Source organism: Pantherophis guttatus, chromosome 3 (genome assembly GCF_059756535.1).
Source record: "Pantherophis guttatus breed Tessera chromosome 3, ASM5975653v1, whole genome shotgun sequence".
Taxonomy (NCBI): domain Eukaryota; kingdom Metazoa; phylum Chordata; class Lepidosauria; order Squamata; family Colubridae; genus Pantherophis; species Pantherophis guttatus.
This window is the reverse complement of record NC_142065.1, coordinates 156,798,661-156,821,369: the sequence shown is the minus strand read 5'-3', so window position 1 is coordinate 156,821,369 and position 22,709 is coordinate 156,798,661. Positions and strand designations below refer to the sequence as shown.

At 37.7% G+C, this 22,709-nt stretch overlaps 2 protein-coding genes across 6 annotated transcripts in view; both read left to right on the top strand.

Annotated features, from left to right (window-relative positions):
• The window catches only part of CNDP1 (carnosine dipeptidase 1), a 30,838-nt gene extending 24,407 nt beyond the window's left edge, over window positions 1–6,431 (top strand). For all 5 annotated transcript variants that reach the window (XM_034429349.3, XM_034429350.3, XM_034429345.3 and 2 more), the window contains 4 exons: window positions 1,116–1,280; window positions 2,728–2,869; window positions 3,599–3,746; window positions 4,163–6,431. In XM_034429349.3, coding sequence (XP_034285240.1) covers window positions 1,116–1,280; window positions 2,728–2,869; window positions 3,599–3,746; window positions 4,163–4,247 — 540 coding nt within the window. In that variant the 3' untranslated portion in view covers window positions 4,248–6,431. The remainder of the gene's footprint in view (window positions 1–1,115; window positions 1,281–2,727; window positions 2,870–3,598; window positions 3,747–4,162) is intronic.
• Window positions 6,432–14,755: 8,324 nt separating this feature from the next.
• ZNF407 (zinc finger protein 407) overlaps window positions 14,756–22,709 on the top strand; it is a 351,765-nt gene continuing 343,811 nt past the window's right edge. Inside the window, exon 1 of the mRNA XM_034429342.2 lies at window positions 14,756–15,407. The gene's annotated coding sequence lies outside the window, so the exon portion shown is untranslated. The remainder of the gene's footprint in view (window positions 15,408–22,709) is intronic.

The following is a 22,709-nucleotide window of genomic DNA, read 5'->3' as shown; positions in this document are numbered from 1 at the left end:
TATTTAATACCTTGATAAAAGTGTGGCAATGAATTATTATTACTGGTAATAGTCAGACAGTTTAATCGCAATAGATCTGGTTCTTCATTATAATTATCATAGATGCTATTTACTATTTTCCATCCTAATTTTTTCCTTCAAACCTAAGATTTACATTGGATGGCCTTGCTCCAATGCTGAGTGGAAGTACTGTTCATCCATTCATGAGTTCTGATAAAGCTACGTTCCATGACATTATGCCCCTTTGCAGACACCTATCTTGCCTCTCTGTCAGCCCAGTGTCCTTTTAAAGATGTTGACTCTGGTTTGAACAAGATAGCCATTCCGTTGTCTCCCAGAGCATTAACCTTGCTGGACATCACTGTCTTGCGGTCTTCTTGGGTCACTTGTGGATGAGCTCAAGTCTTTCCTTGCCTGGAGAGGAACTATAAATAGCAATAGCAATCGCACTTAGACTTATACAGACAGTGTTTTACAGCCCTCTCTAAGTGGTTTATAGAGTCAGCATATTGCCCCCCAAAATCTGGGTCCTTACTTTACCGACCTTGGAAGGATGGAAGGCTGAGTCAACCTTGAGCTGTTGAGAATCGAACTGCCAAACTGCTGGCAGCCGGTAGTCCGCAGAAGCAGCCTGCAGTACTGCATTCTAACCACTGCACCACCATAGCTCATAAAGAGCCCTGTCTATTTGCTGGCTCTTCATTCCGCTGTTGTTGTTGGTTCTGTTTTTAGGGAAGCCATCTTCAGTTTATTTCTCCCTTGAGAACTGACCATTCCTAGTTCTCCAGAGATCAAGGGAGGGACAAGGGAAGCACATTCAAACATGCAGGATTCTATTCCTATAACTTTATAATAAACATAGCATTAACATCAGTAATTTTGCTTTCCTAGTCTAATCTATGTTAGATAATTAAGGTATGCTTAATATTGTCAACTATTTATGATTGGCTATTAAACTTGATTTTAGTTAGGTGTGAGCAGTCACTGAAAAAGCAGTGTAATTGGAGTAATATTTAAAAATATCCTAAAAGAGATATCATTGCTCACTACTGTAACTTTACTGAATACACTCTGGCTAAAGTTTTCTATTTCGCTTTGTTTATTCTCTTTTTAAGGAGAAAATACTCTCACATATGTGGCGCCTGCCATCTCTCTCTATTCATGGGATAGAGGGAGCTTTTTACGAACCAGGTATCAAAACGGTTATACCATCAAAAGTCATAGGAAAGTTTTCAATCCGGCAAGTCCCTCATATGGATTTGTCTAAAGTGGAACACCAGGTAATATTTTCTTGAAGTCTTATGACTTCCAACGTATCTGAGATGATTTGTTATTGATCTTCAGCATAATTCTGAATGGTTTAGTCTGACACAGTTTTGGTACCAAGCTTCTTTTTCATAATGAGATGAAAAATGAGCAGCTACGCAAAACATTGAATTATGTGTAAGAGATCTTGAGATCAGGGCTCTGTCATCTTATTGGGTTATTCCATCTCATGTTATAGTATAACATGAGTTGAAATAGTATAACTATAATCTCATGTACTATAGCCGTGATGGTGAACCTATGGCATATGGGCCAGAGGTGGCACGCAGTGTTCTCTCTGATGGCATGCGAACTGTCACTCCAATTCAGCTCCTCTGCACACGCACGCATGCCTCCCACCGGCCAGCTGGTCTTCAGGTCTCTGCCGCACATGAGTGGGGGGTGAGGCACATGGGGGGGCTCACGTGCATGCGGGATGGGGTGGGGCATATGTGGCGGCACGCACGCATGCACGGGGCACATGTGGCAACATATGCACGGGGACTGGGCGCATGTGCGGGTGACATGTGCATATTGCATTTTGGGGTTTGGGCGCACACAAGCACATTTGAGCACGCACGTGTGCGCTTTAGACACTCGGTCCAGAAAAGGTTAGCCATCACTGTACTATAGTACAGTATAGCTCTGAACAGTTTGGTGTTAACGGGCCAAGAAGACTGATGGAAAACTGACTTCTTAGATCAAATAGGTGGAAATTCAACTGCATGCCTGGTTGTTTTTGGTTGCCTACTTAGCATTGCTAGGTTATTATGCTTCCTTGAGTCAGAATTAGGGGAGAAACCACCCAATCAACCAGCTGGAACTGTTGTCTTTCAAGAAAGGCTTTTTTAAATGGCTTGCCAATTTTTAATAGCTTTTCAGAGTCCACTCTATGTGTAACAAGAATGATGTGAAGCGATTTGGTATAGGTGCAAAATTCAGATCCTAATATTGTTTGATCATGAAGGGACGCATCTCTTGCCCAAATCATAGCTCTCTCTCATTCAGATTGTTCAGTTGTAGTCAGTGGAGGGAACTAAACTGCTTGCAGCCCAGATTCCGAGTGTGAAGAATCCTGGCACTGGCACAGACTGAAGATTGAGAAGAGGCTCTAACTTGAAGAAAATTAAAGAACAGCAGACATCTCAGCTGGAAATTGAAGATGAGGCATGGAGGGTTACTGTGGCAGGACCATCAGTGGATGGTGATGATAATCAAACTCAATCTCTTTTTATGTCCTGTGATTGGAGAGTTGTGACTATCATCTTGATTTGGTTGATACTTCTCCTCCCATCAATTTGATAGCCAGCTCACTCATTCAGTTAGAGGTTTTCTGTTTTGAGCTATACACAATAGAAGTAACATTTTAGAAGACCATTTAAAAAACCAACAACCCTGAAAATAATTTATTTCTTTTTTTAGGTGAAAAAACATTTAGAAGATGTATTCTCTAATCGAAGAAGTCCAAATAAATTAACGGTGTCTATGCTAATGGGTGCAGTGCCCTGGATTGCTAATATTAATGATCCTCAGTATATAGCTGCTAAAAATGCAATCAGGAAAGGTTTGTACTGTTTTAGGCATGGCAGTTTATGTTTTGCATGTGGCTTTTCACCGTCTTTATAAGGACAATCAGCAAAGACTAATCAGTTATATTATACTTGTGCATTTAAAGTTCTAGAGAACTGGAAATAGAAGATTGTCAGATACAGAAACTGAACTGTTGGTTCAGTTACCAACAATACTTTTATTCTATGTTTCAAATACCACATCTGTATGTTGCATCATAAGCACTTTTGAAGGGATTTCAAAAACAGATCATGATAGAGGTCAAGCAGGACAGGGGATAAAAAGTAACCATTCAAACTTTTTCCCATGTCTTTTCAAACTTAAGCACAGCAGGGAACATTGGAATTGCTCAATTAGTTTCTATGGAATAGCAATAGCACTTAAACTTATATACCGCTTTGCAGTGCTTTACGGCCCTCTCTAAGCGGCTTACAGAGTCAGCATATTGCCCTTCAAAATCTGGGTCCTCATTTTATCCACCTCAGAAGGATGGAAGACTGAGTCAACTTTGAGCCGGTGAGAACCGAACTGCCAAACTGCTGCAGCCGGCGGTCAGCAGAATTAGCCTGCAGTACTGCATTCTAACCAATGACTCATACTTAAGCATCTTTGGATGTTTAGCAACATACACTTTACCAGTAATTATATCTTGTTTTATTTTTACATTTTGACATCACAAAAAAAATTATATTAAGAATATATTTTCTCTTTTTCTATGTTTTAGTGTTTAATCAGGATCCAGATATGATCCGGGATGGATCAACAATTCCAATTGCCAGGGTGTTCCAGAATATAACAAGGAAGAGTGTGATGATGCTTCCAATTGGTGCAATGGATGATGGGGAACATTCCCAGAAAGAGAAAATAAGCAGGTTCAACATTTAAATTAATTTCATATGTTAGCATAAAGGAATATGCTCCATTTCCTCATTTATAGTTTGATCAATGGTAGGGATGATTATGGAAGGTGATCATCATTTCTCTGTTCTCCATTTTTTGCATGCATTAGAACCTGTCTCATTTCATAGTTTATAGAGGTCTTAGGTTATATAAACCTGATTCATATTTTGTGTTAACCCAGTATTTTTTAACTATGATTTGTTGAATGAATGATTGTAATTTCTTTGAGACATAATATTAAGCCAAAAGCTATTATGTGCTAAACAAAATATCATACATCAAACTCAGCCTACAGCCCAACTGTTTAGAACTTCAAAGTAACAAAGCACCTTTAACTTTTAGATTGCTTGACAATTGTTTTTCTTTCTTTCCTTCCTTTCCTGATCAGATTTAACTATATCAATGGAACCAAGATGTTTGCCTCCTTTTTACTGGAGATTTCAAAACTTCAGGCTTCCAACTGGAAACAGTGATGATGGTCCATAAAACTACAGTCTTATTATTTTCATTTATGTCTTATGCATGGCTGCAGTTCCAAATGCGTATGGTGATGCTGTATGAATTCTTCCAGAAATATATTTTCAGACTTAAAAATTCTTAAGATAGGTAGCTAAATATTTCTTTCTCATTTGCTTTTTGCCCTTTAAATGTATGTATTTCAGTAAGAGAAAGGCTGAATTCACACACTATATTATTTGTTGAACGAGCCAGTGGATGAGTTCATATAAACCCAGGAATGGGCACCTTGCAAGCTGTATATGGTGCCTTGTGCAATCCGTAAGCATCCACCCAAATTTGTGGCAAGATGGTTGAAAAATCAGCAGCAATTGTTAAAAAATTAAAAATGGCAAATAATATTGGGAATGTGATCACAAAAATTCTAGCAGATGAAACAGCTAGTTCGGTGACCATGTTGTGCCCCAGTATTCTGATACTCAATTCTCTATTTGTATTTTTAAAAACACTTACAAATTTAGCACCATGGGAAGGCTAAATCATAGTGCATATAAATATTATCAATATTATTCAATATTCAGACTACTGTTTTGCTAGCACATTTATCTCCCATGTGGAGAGTACAAGTATTTTCAAGTACAATAGCCTATTAGATTATATCCTTTGCATTTATTTTTAGTTTGAGCTCAATTATTTTCTAATCAGTATTGCTACCTATAGATTTTAATTCTGTCACAATATTGTGTTGAGTGAACTGTACCAAACGTTATGTCAACAATACCAGTGAAATGGCTTTGTTGCTTATGGTAGACACTAAGCCATTTTATGAGAGCAGTGCTCACATGGTTAGGATGCTGGGTTGATGACAGAGGTGGTATTCAGAGGTGGTATTCTGGAGAACTGGTAGCAGAAATTTTGAGTAGTTCAGAGAACCGGCAAATACCACCTCTGACTGGCTCCACCCCCATCTATTCTCTGCCTCCTGAGTCCCAGCTGATCAGGAGGAAATGGGGATTTTGCAGTAACCTTCCCCTGGAGTGGGGAGGGAATGGAGATTTTACAGTGTCCTTCCCCTGCCACATCCACCATGCCACGCCCACCAAGCCATGCCCACAGAACTGGTAGTAAAAAATTTGAATCCCACCACTGGTTGATGATCAGCAAGCCCGTGTTCGAGACCCAAGTGCTGCTGTATGGTGGGGTGACTTGAAAGGACCCCCTAACTGGGCCTCTCCCAGGCAAGGCTAATCACAAACTGTCATTGGCTAATCCTTTCAATCTGGAAGTGCCTTAGTGGCTTGCGTCATGAATACAATGATAAGCCATTTTAAGAACTTTGGAGTAGCTTTGAAAAGTCACTATAACATTGATTTTGTTTTAAAAAAGGTAAACCAAAAAGCCTCACACCTGAGCAATATCTTTAATAAGGCAAGTTGAATGTTACAAAATGGTATGCAAACATCTGAACTAATTGAGAATTCCATTATGTAAGAGAGCTGATCTGATCTTTTTCTGGATTTCATTTTAAATTTTTCTGGATTTCATTTTAAAACTTTTTCAGCATACAAAATCATTTTGTGCTTCTGCAATATACATGCATGCAGTTTTCTTTTGTCATATTTTTATTTTGTTGCTTGCTAAAAAAGGAATGCTATTTTTCTTTAAAAAACCTGATATTATATACTTTTCAGTTATCTTTACAAAACTTACATGTTTATAAAAAACTAATAGATGCTATAATTGTAAAAAAAAGGACCAATCAACAGTGACAATATAATTTTTATTTTTATTTTAGAAGACCTATGCAAATTCTGATAGTCTGATAGAGATTGGAAACTGATCTCAACATTTGGACCAAAGAGATCCAGGCACCACTGAGATAGTTATGTTTTAAAATAATTTCTCATTTGCCTGGGATGTTTATTATATTTTGGGGTTTTAATTTACAATAATTATGGGTATGTAAGTGACTGAAAAATAGCCAGTGGCTTGCAGTTCCCAAGTTCTTGGGATAAAAAGATGGAATTAGTATATTTTGCTTTTGTCTAAATAAAAAGCAGTTTTGCTTTTGTCTAAATAAAGAGATAATATATTTTGATATTTACTGTCAAAAAGGAATTGTCTATTGCTAATTTATGTTTAGTTTTAAAACACACATTTTTGTAAAGTATTTACAAAATTAAAGATGAAAGTAATTTTAATTATTTGTTTCAGCAGTTATTCTGTACATGTGTTTTATGGTATAATACTGTCTCTTTCCTTCAGATTTTATTCAGTTCCTTTGTGGGGTACCTTCTTTTTGAATAGTCCCCAAACAATATCCATCAGATATATATGAACTGAAACACATCTAGATACATCAGATTAGGAAAAAAATGTTCTATAGTATTTGCAAGAGTTCGTTGGCACTATTTGTTCTTTGGGGTTTTAGTAGTTAGAATATTAACTGTTGACTAGTACAAAATGAAATATACAGTATTTGGAGTTTTCATTTTGAAAATGGAATGCAGGAAACTAATCAAAAATAGAGGTAGCCCTTGACCTATGCCCCTTTTGTTCAATGATAGCTTGGAAATATGACTGCCTTGGAAATAGTACTTTATGGCCCATAAAGCATTTATAGCCATTGCCCCATAATCGTATGATTGTGATCTGCCCTTACGATCAGTTGTCACATGATCACCATTTGCAATCTTCTCTGCCATCTACGTTAGAAATTCAATGGGGAAGCCAGCAGAAAACGTTGCAAGCTGCTGTTGCCTGTTGCGAGGACTCAATTTCATTTCTGGGGGCTGGCTGGAATAGCGCCTGCCAAGGGAAGATCAGCTCCTTTGGTGGGGTGCAGAAATCAATCAGAATAGATCTGGAAGGCACCTTGGAGGTCTGCTCGTTCAACCCCCTGCTCAGGAGACCCTGTACCATTTCAGACAAGTGGCTGTCCAGTCTCTTCTTTAAAACTTCCAGTGATGAAGCACCCACAACTTCTGAAAGCAAGCTGTTCCGCTGGTTAATTGTTCTCACTGTTAGGAAATTTCTCCTTAATTCCAGGTTGCTTCTCTCCTTGATTAATTTCCATGCACTGTTTCTCATCTTGTCTTCTGGTGCTTTGGAAAATAAGTTGCGCACAGAACATAAATTGAGCACTGAAAATAAATGGAGCACAGCTCCCAAAGATCCAGGCTTATGGAAGGGAGCTAAACTCGGCAGGTAGCTCTTTCACACTGTCCATTTAAAAACCTGGGAATGCTGGGATTGCAGCCATTGAACGAAACTGTCATCTGGGCATCTCACTTAATGGCCACTTCATTCAATGACTGAGATTCTGATTCCAGTTCTGGTCGTAAATCAAGTACTACCTGCATACATTATATCGACAGAATCACATGCAGGTCTTCTGTGAGGACCCTTTTCTACTATGAAACAAACTTCCTCAAATCCTCCACTTTGAAAGACAAGCTGTGTAAGGCAGCGATTTGGTGCTTCCAGAAATCTCATGAAGCACCACATAACCAAAACAGTAATTGCTGGCAGCATTTTAACAGGATCAGCTACTTTGACACTAAACACAAGACTACTAAACCTAAAAACAATTAAAAACAATATGTGAGAATTTGCTTGTGGCTTTTTCTGATGAGCACTAAAGGAAGCCAAAAGTTTTTCTTATTCTAGAATATTCATAATTGCAAGGCTCGTGAACAGCCCAATTAGATTTAAATTCCTCATGAAAAATATAGCTTTATGTAGCACACAATCTCACATCATATATTCCTGGGGCAAAATTACAGGGTTGTTTTTTTTTTTAATTGCCCACTTGTCATAATTTGCACATTCCACATGTCTTGCTCTCAGAACACTTGTGACCGCTATTTAAAAGGAATCCACCTCTATTCAAGGATTGATGTTTTTGTGATGTCAGTTATTGGTTTTACATGGAGTAGGAGGGAAGTAGGAGTTATTTTCAGAGTGAAATACTGTCTCCACCAGCAAGTTTTAACTATCTGATCTGTTTATTTAGAATAGGAGCCATAAGAATGTTAGCTTGCAGGCACAGATGAGAGCCAGGTCTGAGCCAGAGTTGAGACCTCAAGTCAACAAGTAACAACTGCTCAGCTTGTAGCCATGAAGCACAGAGCAAACCATCTGATGACCAGTGGGAAAGGCAGGAGGAAGAAGCACCATGTGTAAGCTACTCCAACTGGGTAGCTTTGGAGGCTGAGGCTACACATCATTTTTCAAAACTCCAGTGGTTGGGGAGTAATGCAATGAATGGACCTATAGAACATATCTAGAATTCAGAATTTCATTTTATTTGAAGTATTCGATAAGATTATCTTTTCTTTATCTGGATTGTGCATATTTGAGGGTGTTTATGGTAGTTTTTAATGAGCTTTTACTTCAGTATGGCGAGAAATTGTATGCAGGTTTTCTGCAGTTTTCATACAGATGATGCTGTAGGTCAGGGGTGTCAAACTCGATCATGTCAATGGCCGGATTGTGATGTATCACATATATATACACACACACACACACACACACACACACACACTTTTATTTCTACTTGGAAACTGCTTGTGGTCTTTGTGCTCGAGGTGGGAAAAAAATGAAAATTTGATTTTGGGTTTTACTGATTAGATAGACTTGTTGTTATAGAAATGGGTAGTTTATACTATTATGTAAAAGTAAAAAGTTCAGGTTTAATGTTAGTGCCTTATTCTACCGCACCAAAGGGAGTCGGAAGTCAAATGCCTTTTTTTCCCTCCTTTGCTTTTCCCCTTGTATGCTATATTATAAACTAATAAATTGGTTTTTTAAAAAAGATGATGCTGTAGGTTATTCACCACTGGTATATAAAAACCTACATCCTATTTTAGTTTAAACTAACTGCCTATCTAGCACAGTGTTATTCACCCTGATAGCAATTATTCTTCAACTTTCTCTTTTACAGTTATAAAGGAGATTCTCATACAGCTAGTCCTCGACTTACAACAGTTCATTTAGTGACCATTAAAAGTTACAATGGCACTGAAAAAAGTGACCTATGACCATTTTTCACAGTTACAATCTTTGTAGCATCCCATGATCATGTATTCAAAATTCAGATGCTTGGCAACTGGTTCAAAGTTCTGACCACTGCTGTCTCAAAGTCATGTGATCCCCTTTTGCAACCTTTTGACAAGCAAAGTCAATAGGGAAGTCAGATTCACTTAACAACTGGATTACTAATTTATCAACTGCAGTGATTCACTTAACAATTGTGGTAAGAAAGGTCCTAAAATGAGGCAAAATTCACTTAATAACAGAAATTTTGGGCTCAATTGTGGTCAGAAGTTGAGGACTTCCTGTATTCCTGGGCTGGCGTGAGTTTAATTTTAAATTGATTTTAAATTGGGTTGTTTTAATTTACGGCCAGAATATTTAATTATTTTAACATTGTTTTTAAATTTTGTATGCTCTGTTTTTACTTTGGCTGTGCACCGCCCTGAGTCCTTTTTGGAGAAGGGCGGTATAGAAATTTAATTAATAAATAAATAAATTCAATTAATGTCAAATGATTATCTGGTCCCTTTGCTGGAAGGGCAAAATAAGAAAAATAAGAGCCAAACAGTACTGTATCACCCAGTATCTATTTGGAAACGAGGTTGGTGAATGTAAATCAAATGGTTTATAATTAACAATGTTTGGACAGCTAAACAAACAAGAGAAGCTGAAATAAACAAGAAGATAAATGACTTGGACAGAGAACATCATTTTTCTGAACCGTTGACTCAGCTTCCAATGGCGAGAAGAGGGGATTCTTCTACTGTTTGGTTCTGAAGCTATGCTGAGATGCTCTTTTATCTTCTTAGATGCAATTGTCAAAGACGTACAGTATGAGACATGCTTAAAACAGATAGAACATGCTCCTACTCGTATTCTTAGAACTAGAGGGTTGTTTCCAGAGGACTTTTCTTATTGTGCAATAGCTAAAACCATAAGAAACGCAACACTGATGTGCAGCAGGAAAAGCTGTCCCTGAACCAGATGGCTGATGTTTTGTGTTCTTCTTTACTGTATTGATTTTATTCCTTGTTTGAAATTTCCTTTCCCTTTAAAAATAAAGGCATTTATTCTGTAACAAAAACATCGGAATTGTTACCAAATATTTATTTGTTCTTTGAAGCTCAGAGGGTGGCACTGAGGCTGTGTTAAAACAAGTTTGAACCTCTGAGCTGCTTTACAACACGTTTTTTTTTTCTTATTTGGAAAGAGGTCTGGGAGGAAAAGTTCAATCTTCTCTTTATTCTCTCTTAGAATAGAGTCACTTGGGTATACTTCTCTGGAAATGTAGTAATAATCATAGAGGGAGATGCACATTAGCTTAAATAAGTTACAAGTAGGATACTGTATATACTTGCAGATAAGCCAAGAATATAAATGCCAAAATACCCTCCAAATTGGGTTCAATTTATCCTGGATGGACCCATTCTTCAGTATATAGTTTTTTCTTCAGCTTCTTAGAAGTACGTATACAGTATATACTGTATAATAATAAAATGAACCTCCAAAATCTATCTTGTCCACCTGATATTTCATATTTTATCAACAAGCTCTTGTGAATCTCACTAAGCAAGAATATGGATGTTTATTATTTTAAATATATACTGTTTTGAGGCGATTTTTTTTAATTCAGGAAGAATTAATAAAGAATATTACATGAAAATACAAGCTACACATATTCCTGTTGACATGTTTTCATACATGCAAAAATGCCTCTTTCAGAAACCAAAATTAACATGTATGTATTAAATTTATATGCCGCCCATCTTGCCATCTAGCCCAGCTGACTCTAGGCAACTTACAATGCAATAAAAGTAGAAATATAAAAACAATCATAAATGTAAGAACAATTGAAATTACAAGAATTAAAAATAAAAAACCAAGGACTGGGGTGGCGTCTTCTCTATCACTGCATCAACCACTTCCAGCCTCAAGTGTCTCCCTCTGAGCACACACCCCAACTGGCAGAGCCAAGTTGTGTAACAGGTTTTATAACGTATAAGTTACTTTTAAATAACCATAACAGGTTTTCAAAACTTCATTGTTATTTCAACAATATATTCAAACAGTTTTTGTACTCCATGTACAGTGCAATTTTTCCGCACAATTCAATGGAATATTTTTACTTATACTGTACATAATGATAAGAAAAAGCTGGAACTTAACTTGCAGCAAAATATACAATCTTTAGGTGTCCTTCAAATTTCCTTATAAAAAATGTGATAGATGTATGGTTATATTATTTGGTACCTGCTATTGGGAATGTGTTTTATTCAAGACCATCCTATTATGTTGTTTGATTTGATATATAGAGCTTAATGGATTTAACATCAGTAGTTTAGGTTCATACCACAATGCAGGTGTATTAATTGGTTAAATAAATGGAATATTTTCAAATATCAAGGGGATGGGGACCTATTTTTGAACATCCCTCATTAAAAGCTACCAGGTCCTGCAGCATTTCTAGCCCATCCATCTTGACTTGCTGGAATGGTTTTCCCCCTTGAATACACAATTTCAATGTTCAGAAACTCAAAACATGAATTCAGTTGAATATATAAAAGAGACTTCATGGGCAACATAGCTATAACACAGAAACATATCCAGTATCTTCACAGATGTCCACCTGTTAAATAAAACAGTGAAGAGGCCATTTATATGGCAATCTTTATAGTGGAATCTATCACTACTGGGTTGGTATTCTAATACTATATTGTAGAATGGCTAAAGATAATTGTAACATTTGAATGCTGAAGACATAATCCTTCATAAGCCTAAATGATAAATGAATCAATCTAATTTAAAAATGTAGCCCAAAGGGGCTAAATATACAAACATGAAAAAAGAAAAGCAATCCCAGGTGCTTAAATAAACACTAATGAAAGTTATCTATGTCCGTTGTGCACCCTCTACTGGCTACACGAGGTTTTACAGAATCTTTTCTTAATCCTATATTTTTTTTTATTAGAACCAGTATTTCTATAGTTACTTTTTAAATTCTTTCTTTTGCATTACAGTTTTGTTGCTTGGTTCCAGAAGTAGAGAATTAATTAATTAATCTTTTTTATTGACCAAGAACTGTACTTTCAGCAGAAAATGCTGTTTTCCCCCCTAGGTAATGAGATAGCAATGGAACAAGAACATGTAATACTGGTCTCCCCATGAGGATAATAAAAATCAACCCCTTGCTAAGACTGTTATAAACAAATGGACATATAGCATATTAAAGTTATATTAGGTTATAGATATACAGGTAGTTCTTGACTTATGATCACAATTGAGCCCAAATTTTTCATTGCTAAGCAAGACAGTTAAGTGACTTTTGCCCCTCTTTAAGACCTTTCTTGCCACAGTTGTTAAGTGTATCACTGCAGTTGTTAAGTTAGTAACAAAGTTATTAAGTGAATCTCGCTTCCCCATTGACTTTGTCAGGTTGCTAAAGGCGATCATATGGCCCCAAGATATTACAACCGTCATAAATACATTCCAGTTGCCAAGAATCTGAATTTTGAACACATGACCATGGGGATGCTACAATGATTATAAGTGTGAAAAAGTTGTAAGATACTTTTTAAAGTGCTGTTTTAATTTCAAACGGTCATTAAATAAATAGTTGTAAGTCAAGGCCTACCTGTATACAAGAAGCATGCTTTCAATGCAACACAGAATAAACTAATAATTTCAGCTCATAAATGAATTAAATAGCAAGTTATCTTTACATTATTAGTGAATAAATATCCTATGAGAACATTTATTTATCCATATTCCCACCTAAATTGTGTAGCACAATCAGTTGCTGTATCTATTGTATCAGAGAATCTGTATATGAAAGATAGTTTTTTCTCACTGATGAGATACCAAACTTAACCACATAGTAATGTTTGAAAAACATACACAGTGCTAGCCTGCTAGAATGCCTCATGCTATTACATGGTATTAACTTCTAAATTAAGCTGATATTTGCTATTAACTTTGCTATTAGCTAATTTAAATAAATAGACTGAATTGAGATACAGTCATGTGAAAAGGAAAGTACAGCCTCTTTGAGTTCTATGGTTTTACATATCAGGACATAGTAAAAATCATCTGGTCCTTAGCAGTTCTTAAAAGTAGATAAATACAACCTTAGATGAACAACTGATGACATATTAAACCATGTCATCACATATTTTACAAAAAAGAAAGCCAAAATGGAAGAAGCCGTGTGCGAAAAATTAAGCACACCTTGATTCAATAGTTTCTAGAACCACTTTTAGCAGCAATAATTTGAAGTAATTGTTTTCCGTTGTACTTTATCAGTCTCTGACATCATTGTGGAGGAATTTTGCCCCTCTTTTTTATAACAATGTTTTACAACATTGAGGTTGGTGGGCGTTTGTCCCGCCACAGCATTTCAATCGGGTTGACGTCTGGATTTTACCTGGGCCACTGCAACACCTCGATTCCTTTCTTTTTCAGCCATTCTGTTGTAGATTTGCTGATATGCTTGAGATCAATATCCTGTTGCATGACCCAATGTCGACCAAACTTTAGCTGTCCGACAGATGGTCTCACATTTCATTCTAGTATATTTTGGTATGCAGAGTTGTTCACGGTTGACTCAATGATTGTCAAGTGTCCAGGTCCTGTGGCTGCATAACAAGGCCAAATCATCATCATCGCTCCATCATTGCGCTTGGCAGTTGGGTATATTTGTGCCAATATGCTGGGTTTGGTTTTTGGCAAACGTGGCACTGCGGTTTACGGCCATGTATCTCCATTTTGGTCTCGTCTGTGTCCCAGAAGTCTTATGATTTGTTCGGATGTAACTTCACAAGCCTAAGCCCCACTGCCACGTTCTTTTTTTTTTTTTTTGAGAGAGAGAAGAGGGCCACAAGTCTGCTTAAAAGAGAACTGTGCAGAGAGGGCATTTGGGCCTTGATTCCATTTCGGTTTGTTTATAGTTTGGTTTGGTTAAGTTTATTTTACTCTGTATTAATTACTTTGTAGGCCTCTTCTTTGTATAATACTTTATTGTATAATTTTTAATGTATCGCACCTATAAATTGCTTAAAATTCTTAGGAATTTGGCATTCTGTAAATATAATAATAATGGTTGTGGTTTCAAGTAGGCGTATAGTTCAAGTAACAAACAATATCAAGCTTTTAGTGCAGGACTGAGGCATTTTTCTTACTTTAAACCAGTTGCAAATGTTTACTACTGTCTTGTACGTTAACTTTGGGTATATTTTATACATGGTTAAATCTTAATGATACATATTGCACAAGGATAAACATAAATCTGGGGTATGCCCAGATTGAGGAATCTAATTTTTTCATAAAGTAGCCTAATAAACGTTCTTTTTTTTTTTGAGAGAGAGAGAGAAAAGGGCTTTCTCTTGACAACCCTTCAAAACAAACCATAGCCAGTTCAGACTTTTTTCTAATTGTGCTGTCAGAGACTCATACATATAACACACTAACTAAAGTCTGAGGTGCAACTCTGGAGCTTTTTTTTTTTTTTTTTTTTTTGCCATTTCTCTGAGCATGGCACAGTCTGACCTTGGGGTGAATTTGCTGGGACATTGACAACTGCCATGAAGGTTTTTCACTTGTGAATAATCTTCCGCACTGCAGAGTGATGAATTTTCCATTTTTGGGAAATGGCCTTATAACCCTTCCCAGATTGATGGGCAGCAACAATGGCTTCTCTTAAGAGTTGCTATTTTTCCCCTTTGGCATTGTGTTAACACACACCTCAATGTTAGAGACCAACACACACACCCTTCCCCCTCCCCCCCCCTTTTTTTTTATAGAACTAGTCACAAGTGGCCAGCCGGCTGTCAGATTCCCTGCTCAGGAGGAAGCCTGGAAATACCATTAAATAGTAAGAGTAGAATAAGAATTAGAACGGAATGGAATTCTTTATTGGCCTTTATTTATCCTTTAAAACGTTCCGTTAAAAACACACACACAAAGTCGCGCACCTCCTCACGAGGCTCTTACCGCGGTTAACTGTCACGACGTTTCCGGTTTTCCCGCCCACCCCTGTCGTGAGACGTTACGTAGGACGTTCCGACAGTGACGTTTGACGGCGATTCTACGGCACGCCACTTGTGACCAAGATCATCACAAGCGGAGGAAGACGGCTCCCCCCTCTGGTAAGCAAAGACCAACGGTTGACGGTTACCGCGCGTTGCAGGAAGGCCTCCTCCTGCCACTATTATAGGAGTCAATCTGTGGGTCTGATGGTTTTCTCAGACTTTCACCGGACCTTTTTCGTTTCCGTTGGGCTTTTTGGGCCTTTCTGCTGCCGTCGTTTCCCCCCCACCCCTTCCTCCTCTCAGTTAATGGGCTGGAAGGTAAAAAAAAAAAGATACAAGTTTTTGGCCAATCAGTACCCGTTGCCGCCACCCGAGGTTGATGAACCAATTTCTGAGTGGTTGGGCGAGGAAGGCGGGAATATAAATGCACATAGCGATTGGCTAAGACGGCAAGATTTCATGCCCATGTTTTAACGGGGGGGGGGAGAAGAGTTCATCTCTCGAGTGCGCATGCGAGGGAATCATTACGGCCTCTGTCAGTCGTACTGCGCAGGTATTAGGCGCGACGGCTGTTCCTCAGAAGTGCGGAAGGGAAGCACCCGAGAAGCTTTTGGAGAGTTTTTAAATTGTAGTTCACTGAGACATGACGCTGCTTTGCGCGACAAAGTTTGTTGTGCCCAGGCGGCCTTGTCCGTTAGGTCTATTATAGGTAGACTGCAAAAATCCGGACCGCAAAAATCGAGTCGACCATGAAATAGCAGCAAAAAGCTCAGAAAACACCAATTCTGTGCTGCTATCTAGCGTTATATCTGGAAATATGTACTAGGCACAAATCTAGGCAATTCGAGTTATCTTACATCAGGGGTGTCCACATTCGACAGTTTTAAGGCTTGTGGACTTCAACTCCCAGAATTCCTCAGCCAGCCATGATGAATTCTGGGAGTTGAAGTCCACAAGTCTGAAAAGTGGCCAAGTTTAGAGACTCGGATCTAGAGAAGAGTTAAAAATGAAGAGTTTAGAGCAGTGTTTCTCCATCTTGGCAACTTTTAAGATGTTTTAAGACCTTGCCAATTTTAAGATTTTGGGAGTTGAAGTCCACACACCTGAAACTTGCCAACATGGCTTAGAGGATGATCACACACACTCCTGCTAGATGGCTGTCATTCTCTCAAAATTTCTGCCAAAGTCTTTTTTATGAGTGGATTCAAAAAAGAGAAGTGGAGCCAGATGAAAGATGATGTGTACTTCTCAAATGAATTGAAAAATGTGCAGCGTTGTGGCTTGTAATAAAGACCCTTTTTCAATATTTTTAAAACACGCTCAGGCGTGCTCTTTTGACACTAAAAATTGGTGGCAACATTTGAATGAGCTCTGGGGCTTACCTTGCAGAAGTTTGGATGGCTTCCAATTGTGGTACAGTAATATAGTGCTAAACGATATGCAGGCACTGTGAAACCTTACGAAATCTTAATAAATTAAAGATCAAGGAAAGATACAGTATCGGTGTCCTACATACATACATATTGGTGTTTGTGTTAAGGGCACTGCTTCCTAGATGGCTCTCTTCAAAACAGCCCAAAGCAATGCTGGTTCAGAATATCCCCAGACTTTTGAAGCAGCAAGATGTTCTATATTCCCTGGGATGAGTTTTCTGCTTAGCAACTTCCTCCAACTTGGATGCTATATAGTGGGCTTCAACTTCTGTAATCCCTTTGCCAGAAGACCAGGGGTGAAGTCCAGCAAGTTCTAACAGGTTTTGGAGAACCGGTAGCAGAAATTTTCAGTAATTCGGAGAACCGGCAAATACCACCTCTGTCTGGTGCCAGAGTGGGGTGGGAATAGAGATTTTGCAATATCTTTCCTATGCCACACCCACCAAGCCACACCCACAGAACCGGTAGGGAAAAATTTTGACTTTCACCCCTGCAGAAGACCTTTTGGTTTGGCTATCATTGCACTGTATTTTAATAGTTTCAGATTGGGGTAGGCTGAAGCAGAACAACCAGAACAATTTCGTACCTGGAGTAAAAGGTCAAATTGGTTTCAGTAGATTCCTTCATGTTACCAAAGCCTTCTGAAGCCGGAGAATCTGCAGATGTTCTTCAATGAGTTTTTCATAATTCCTATTAAGAATATGATAGCAGTAGTAATTGATGATGGTCTGTGAGATTGATGGTAATAATTTTCAACATCCAAATAATGAGATGTCACCAATAGTGACTGGGTATTATAATATTAAGGAAAAAAAACTGAAGCCTGATAGCTATGTGGTTGAAATATCTATGTGGTTTTTCTGGAAACATGTATAAATGCTTTGTCATTTATATCATGCAGCCTGATTTTTTGACTTCCCAATATAAATCAGGACTTTTAAAAAAAAAAGTGCTTGGAAAGAGCTAAGAGTTTGATGTTGATTTACATCTTGAATTAAAATGGATGTAATTTTGCACAGAAGAATATTTATTATAAAATGTATAATTCATCTTATCTACTCCCTCATGTAAGTTGCTTGTATAGTGGTAAAGATTTGCTTTAAGGTTTGTGCAGTACTCAATTTTTCTGGAAAAATTAATTCTTTGGAGTACACAGGGATGCTCACATAATACCTACTGGAAACTTCTTATAGCAGATTGGGATTCTATGGCTGCAACAAAATATTCTGGGTTTAAGAATTTGCTGACAGTTGTTGTGTGTGTATTTCAGCACTTTTTTGTCTTTGAATCCAAAACACTACATAATCCCAATCTGGGTACTTTAAAAAATAGCCATACATACTTTTATTTATTGGCATGATGTAGTGATAGAACCATCCAACATGCTGCATGTTTTGTTATGCACTCCAGTTGAGGGAATCTATTCAGATGTTTTACTTTAGAGATACTAGTACTTGTGCTGTAAATGTATGTGATTTAGTGACGTTCCGTAGCTATGTAAAACATATTATATTATTTATATTTTCTGAGGCAGGAAGATCTTGCTGCAGTGACTCATGCTTAGACTACTGCAATGTGCTCTATATGCGGCTGCCTTTGAAGCTGCAGTTGGCTCAGAATGCAGTGGCCCTTATGCTGACTGAGGTTTGCTGGTAGAAGCATGTTACGCCAGTACTAGCCAGGCCTTGCACTGGCTGCCAGCAAGCTTCCTGGTGAAGCGTAAAGTGCTGGAACTAACCCCCAAAATGCTGCATGGTTTGGCACCTAGTTATGTACAGGATGTCATCTTCTCATTGGAATTGGCCTGGCCAGTTTGGGAGAAACTTATCAACACTGCCAAACTTCATGGAGGTGAGGGGGACTGAGACTAAACAATGCTGCTTTTAAGTTGCTGTGCCTATTGTTTGGAATGACAGTTATACAAAGGTAACCTTAGTGAAGGAGTGCAAGAACTGTTAATAGCAACTAAATGGCAACTTATCCTAGGAAAGGAGAAAGTGTGAGAAATTCAAAATAACTCTGCTTAAATACTAGGAGGTAGAAGAATATTCTGGCAGGCTTTTGAGAGTCTGTTATTATACCCCACATCAGTAAAGTGACATTCTCAAAATCCTTGTTCTTCTCTTTCCTCACCTGGCCTACCTCAAAGAGTTGAGAGCAGTTTAAAAGAGAACTGTCCAGAGAGGGCATTTGGGCCTTGATTCCATCTCAGTTTGTTTATAGTTTGGTTTGGTTAAGTTTATTTTACTATGTATTGATTACTTTGTAGATCTCTTCTTTATATAATACTTTATTGTATAATTTTTAATGTATCGCACCTATAAACTGCTTAAAATTCTTAGGAATTTGGCATTCTGTAAATATAATAATAATGGTTGTGGTTTCAAGTAGCCGTATAGTTCAAGTAACAAACAATATCGAGCTTTTAGTGCAGGATTGAGGCATTTTTCTTACTTTAAACCAGTTGCAAATGTAACTACTGTCTTGTACTTTAACTTTTGGTATATTTTATGCATAGTTAAATCTTAATGATACATATTGCACAAGGATAAACATAAGGAAAGTTTATTAGGCTACTTTATGAAAAAATTAGATTCCCCAATCTGGGCATACCCCAATGCCGGGATTTTAATACCCAGAATTCCTCAGCCAGCATGGCTTTTGCTGGGAGGTCAAAATCAAAGCTGGTACTCTTGTAGGTCATTTACATTAAAAAAAAGACTGATACAGAGTTTTAAAAACATATATATTTTGCTTGAATAAAGTGGGTGATGTTTAACTCACTTTAAGGATGTCTTTGAACAGATACAATGCTTTTTAGAACATTTTAAAAAACAAATAATGACATGGGGGCATGCAAGCTACCTGAAAATTAATTTGAATGTATTTAATAACTGGCATATATGCATACATTATATATGTATATAATATATACATATATGCATACATTATAATGTATATATAGGTATATATATACAATATATATATATATATATATATATATATATATATATATATATAAAAGAGCCTTGGTGGCGCAGCAGACTAAAGTGCTATTAAGTAGCACCAGCTGCCTGCAATTACTGCAAGTTCAAATCTCACCAGGCTCAAGGTTGACTCAGCCTTCCATCCTTTCGAGGTAGGTAAAATGAGGACCCGGATTGTGGGGGCAATAAGCTGACTTTGTATAAAAAAGAACACCGCTTGGGGGGCCCAAAAGCCCTACTAAGCAGGTATATACAAAAGTATGAAGGCTATTGCTTAACACATTGTAAGCCGCCCTGAGTCTCCGGAGAAGGGTGGCATATAAATTGAACCAATAAATAAATAAATCAAACCAATAAATATGCATGTAGATCTGTTGACAACAATACAGAAGTGGTTTGCTTTCATCTTCTGGAAATTGTTTATTTACTGACTTCCCAAACTAAACTATAACCCTGTATTTTCTGGTGATATCCTATCCAAGCATTTAGTTTACTGAGCCTTAAATTGGGCAAACAGGTTTACTTGCTATATCTTTGTATTCTTTCTCATACTTGTGAAGGAATTAGGTGAGTGACCTATACAGTTTTCTGCTACAAATTCATTAGGAATAAAATTGTACCTAGAATTGGATTGCACCAGGAGGATGCATTTAGTCTATCATTAAAGTAGGGCAGTTGCTGTGGATGTTGTTCTTCGTTTTGGAATTAAGCAGTTAGTTAAAAATGGTCTGGAAATTGTTTAATTCAGAATGTATTTTTGTGCATGGAAATATTACCAAAGATCCAGCCAAAGGAGAACATGTCCATCCTTTTTGTCCTCATGTCCTGCATCCAAATAGTATCTGATCTGAGTAGCTACAAGCTGTCTCTTCCTGAACAGCTTTTTTCTAGAGCTGGTCCAACCACAGAAAGAATAAACAAACAAACAAACAAAAAAACAACAACAACGAACAGTTAAAAATTACAGAAAAAGAATAAAATTAGCTTATATCATAATATGTTTACAATTGCAATGAAGGTAATCTTATCCAATTATAAAAGCCTAAACTTATGTCATCTTAATTTTATCCATATAATTTATTGTTTCTAAGAGTTCGAAGTGGATTATATGGGAGTCTCTTTTCACTTTATCCTTAAAATAGCAATCCTTTGAAGTGGGTTGGTCCACAGCTACTTTCAAAGGCAAGACTGAGGTATAGATCATGGGTCACCAACCTTTCGGACCTCAGGGAGCATTAAATTCATAATTTTAAATCCTGCGGACCACTACTATGATCTGCCTAATGATCAGCTGGGTGGGCATGGCAAGGTGGTTATGTGACTGGGTGGACATGAGTGACATGATGTCACTCATGTCGAGGGGCGCCTTGCCAGCCTCTACTCACTACTCCTTGCCTGCCCACCCGGGCTCCTTAGGGCCCCAACAGGAAGCAGTTGCTGGAGCTAAGCAGCCACCATGAGAAAGAGTTGGCAAAACAGCTGGCTCAGTTCAAATTGGATCTGACTGAGAAGGAGGCTCAGCAGAAGCACCTCACTGAGGACTAGGAGTATAGGCTTTCCAAGCAGAGGGAAGACCTGCAGGAGTGCAAGGCCAGGTACTGGCATCTGGAGGCTCAGCGGGCTGAGATGGCTAGAGCTACTAATCTGAATGGCAGCAAAGTGTTTCAAAAACCTCTAATAATGCACTCATTGTCTGGCGTTTTGCAGCCTGGGGCTTTGATGTGTCTTCACATGGTTTATCCATGTGGTCTTACCTTACAGATCATCCTATGACCATGCTGTCATTTTTTTTTTAATCGTATACTGCTTTGAATGATTTGTGCACAAAATGTTAGGTATTTCTAAGAAAGGCAAATAAAACTTTAAACAAAATTGGGGTTTTTATGTGGGGATTATAGAGGACAAAGCTTATGGATGCAGGGTATTGATTTTGGCAAGTTTCACTTTATTTTTCTGGCCACAAGTTCAAGGGGAAAAAATGCTACTTTCTTCCCCCTTTCCCAACTTGACTGACAATCTAAAGAAGGAAGGATTTGGCAAATGTACATACATGTCTTCCTCTGGTTGGGTGAGTTGCCCTCTATCTTGAAGTATAGGTCCATAGTGCAAATGCATAATAGTCAATATTAAGAGGTAAGCATATTTACTAATAGTTGTGCATTACAATTGAACAGGCAAGTAAGTAGCTTGGATTTATGGTAAATCTTCTAGTGAGGACAACATATTACCACTTCTGATGCTTATTTGAAGATTGCTTTTTGAGTTTGCTTTGTGTGCACATGTTGTGCTCATGTAGTTAGCAGCAATACTGAAAGGATCCAAATAAAAAATGACAGTTTGGTAACAAACCTCCCAAGGCTCATGAATTTTATTATTACACACATGAAACTTTCAAATTTTTGACAACTTGTTTTCTTTCAAGAGGAAGAATATTATAGGATAAGCATGAATTGCACGGTAGAATTCTAGAATCTAGACGAAATGAAAACTGTAGTGCCTTGAATTTTATTCTTCTCAGCTAAGCTGTTTTGCATTCTCGGTGAACATTCATTCATACAATTCTCTTTAGGGACAGGATGATTTTAGAAATTGGTTGCTGATGATGGGGCAGGGAAGCATTGTTTTCTGTTTTTGTCCTTTCCACATAACATGTAACATTAACCTGATGGTATGATGTCAGCAAGCAATGGGATTTTAGTTTTACTTTTCTGCATCACTATCTGCCTTTTAGTTCAGAAAAAAATATTTTTGCATAGATTGGCGAAGAGAAAGCATCCATGGCTAAGGATAAATTTGAAGCTTGTTCACTGCAGACCTAGTCCAACATGTTAACTACGACACCTCAGAGGTTTTGTATTTTGGGTTGCTTTAGTGCCCCTATATTAGTTATTCAGCTTATATATTTGTAAATAAAATGCGTTGTTGAAAACACAGTCTCTGCTTTCCAAACAAATGAGATCTGTGAACTGACCATATACTTTGTATAGATAGGCGTATCA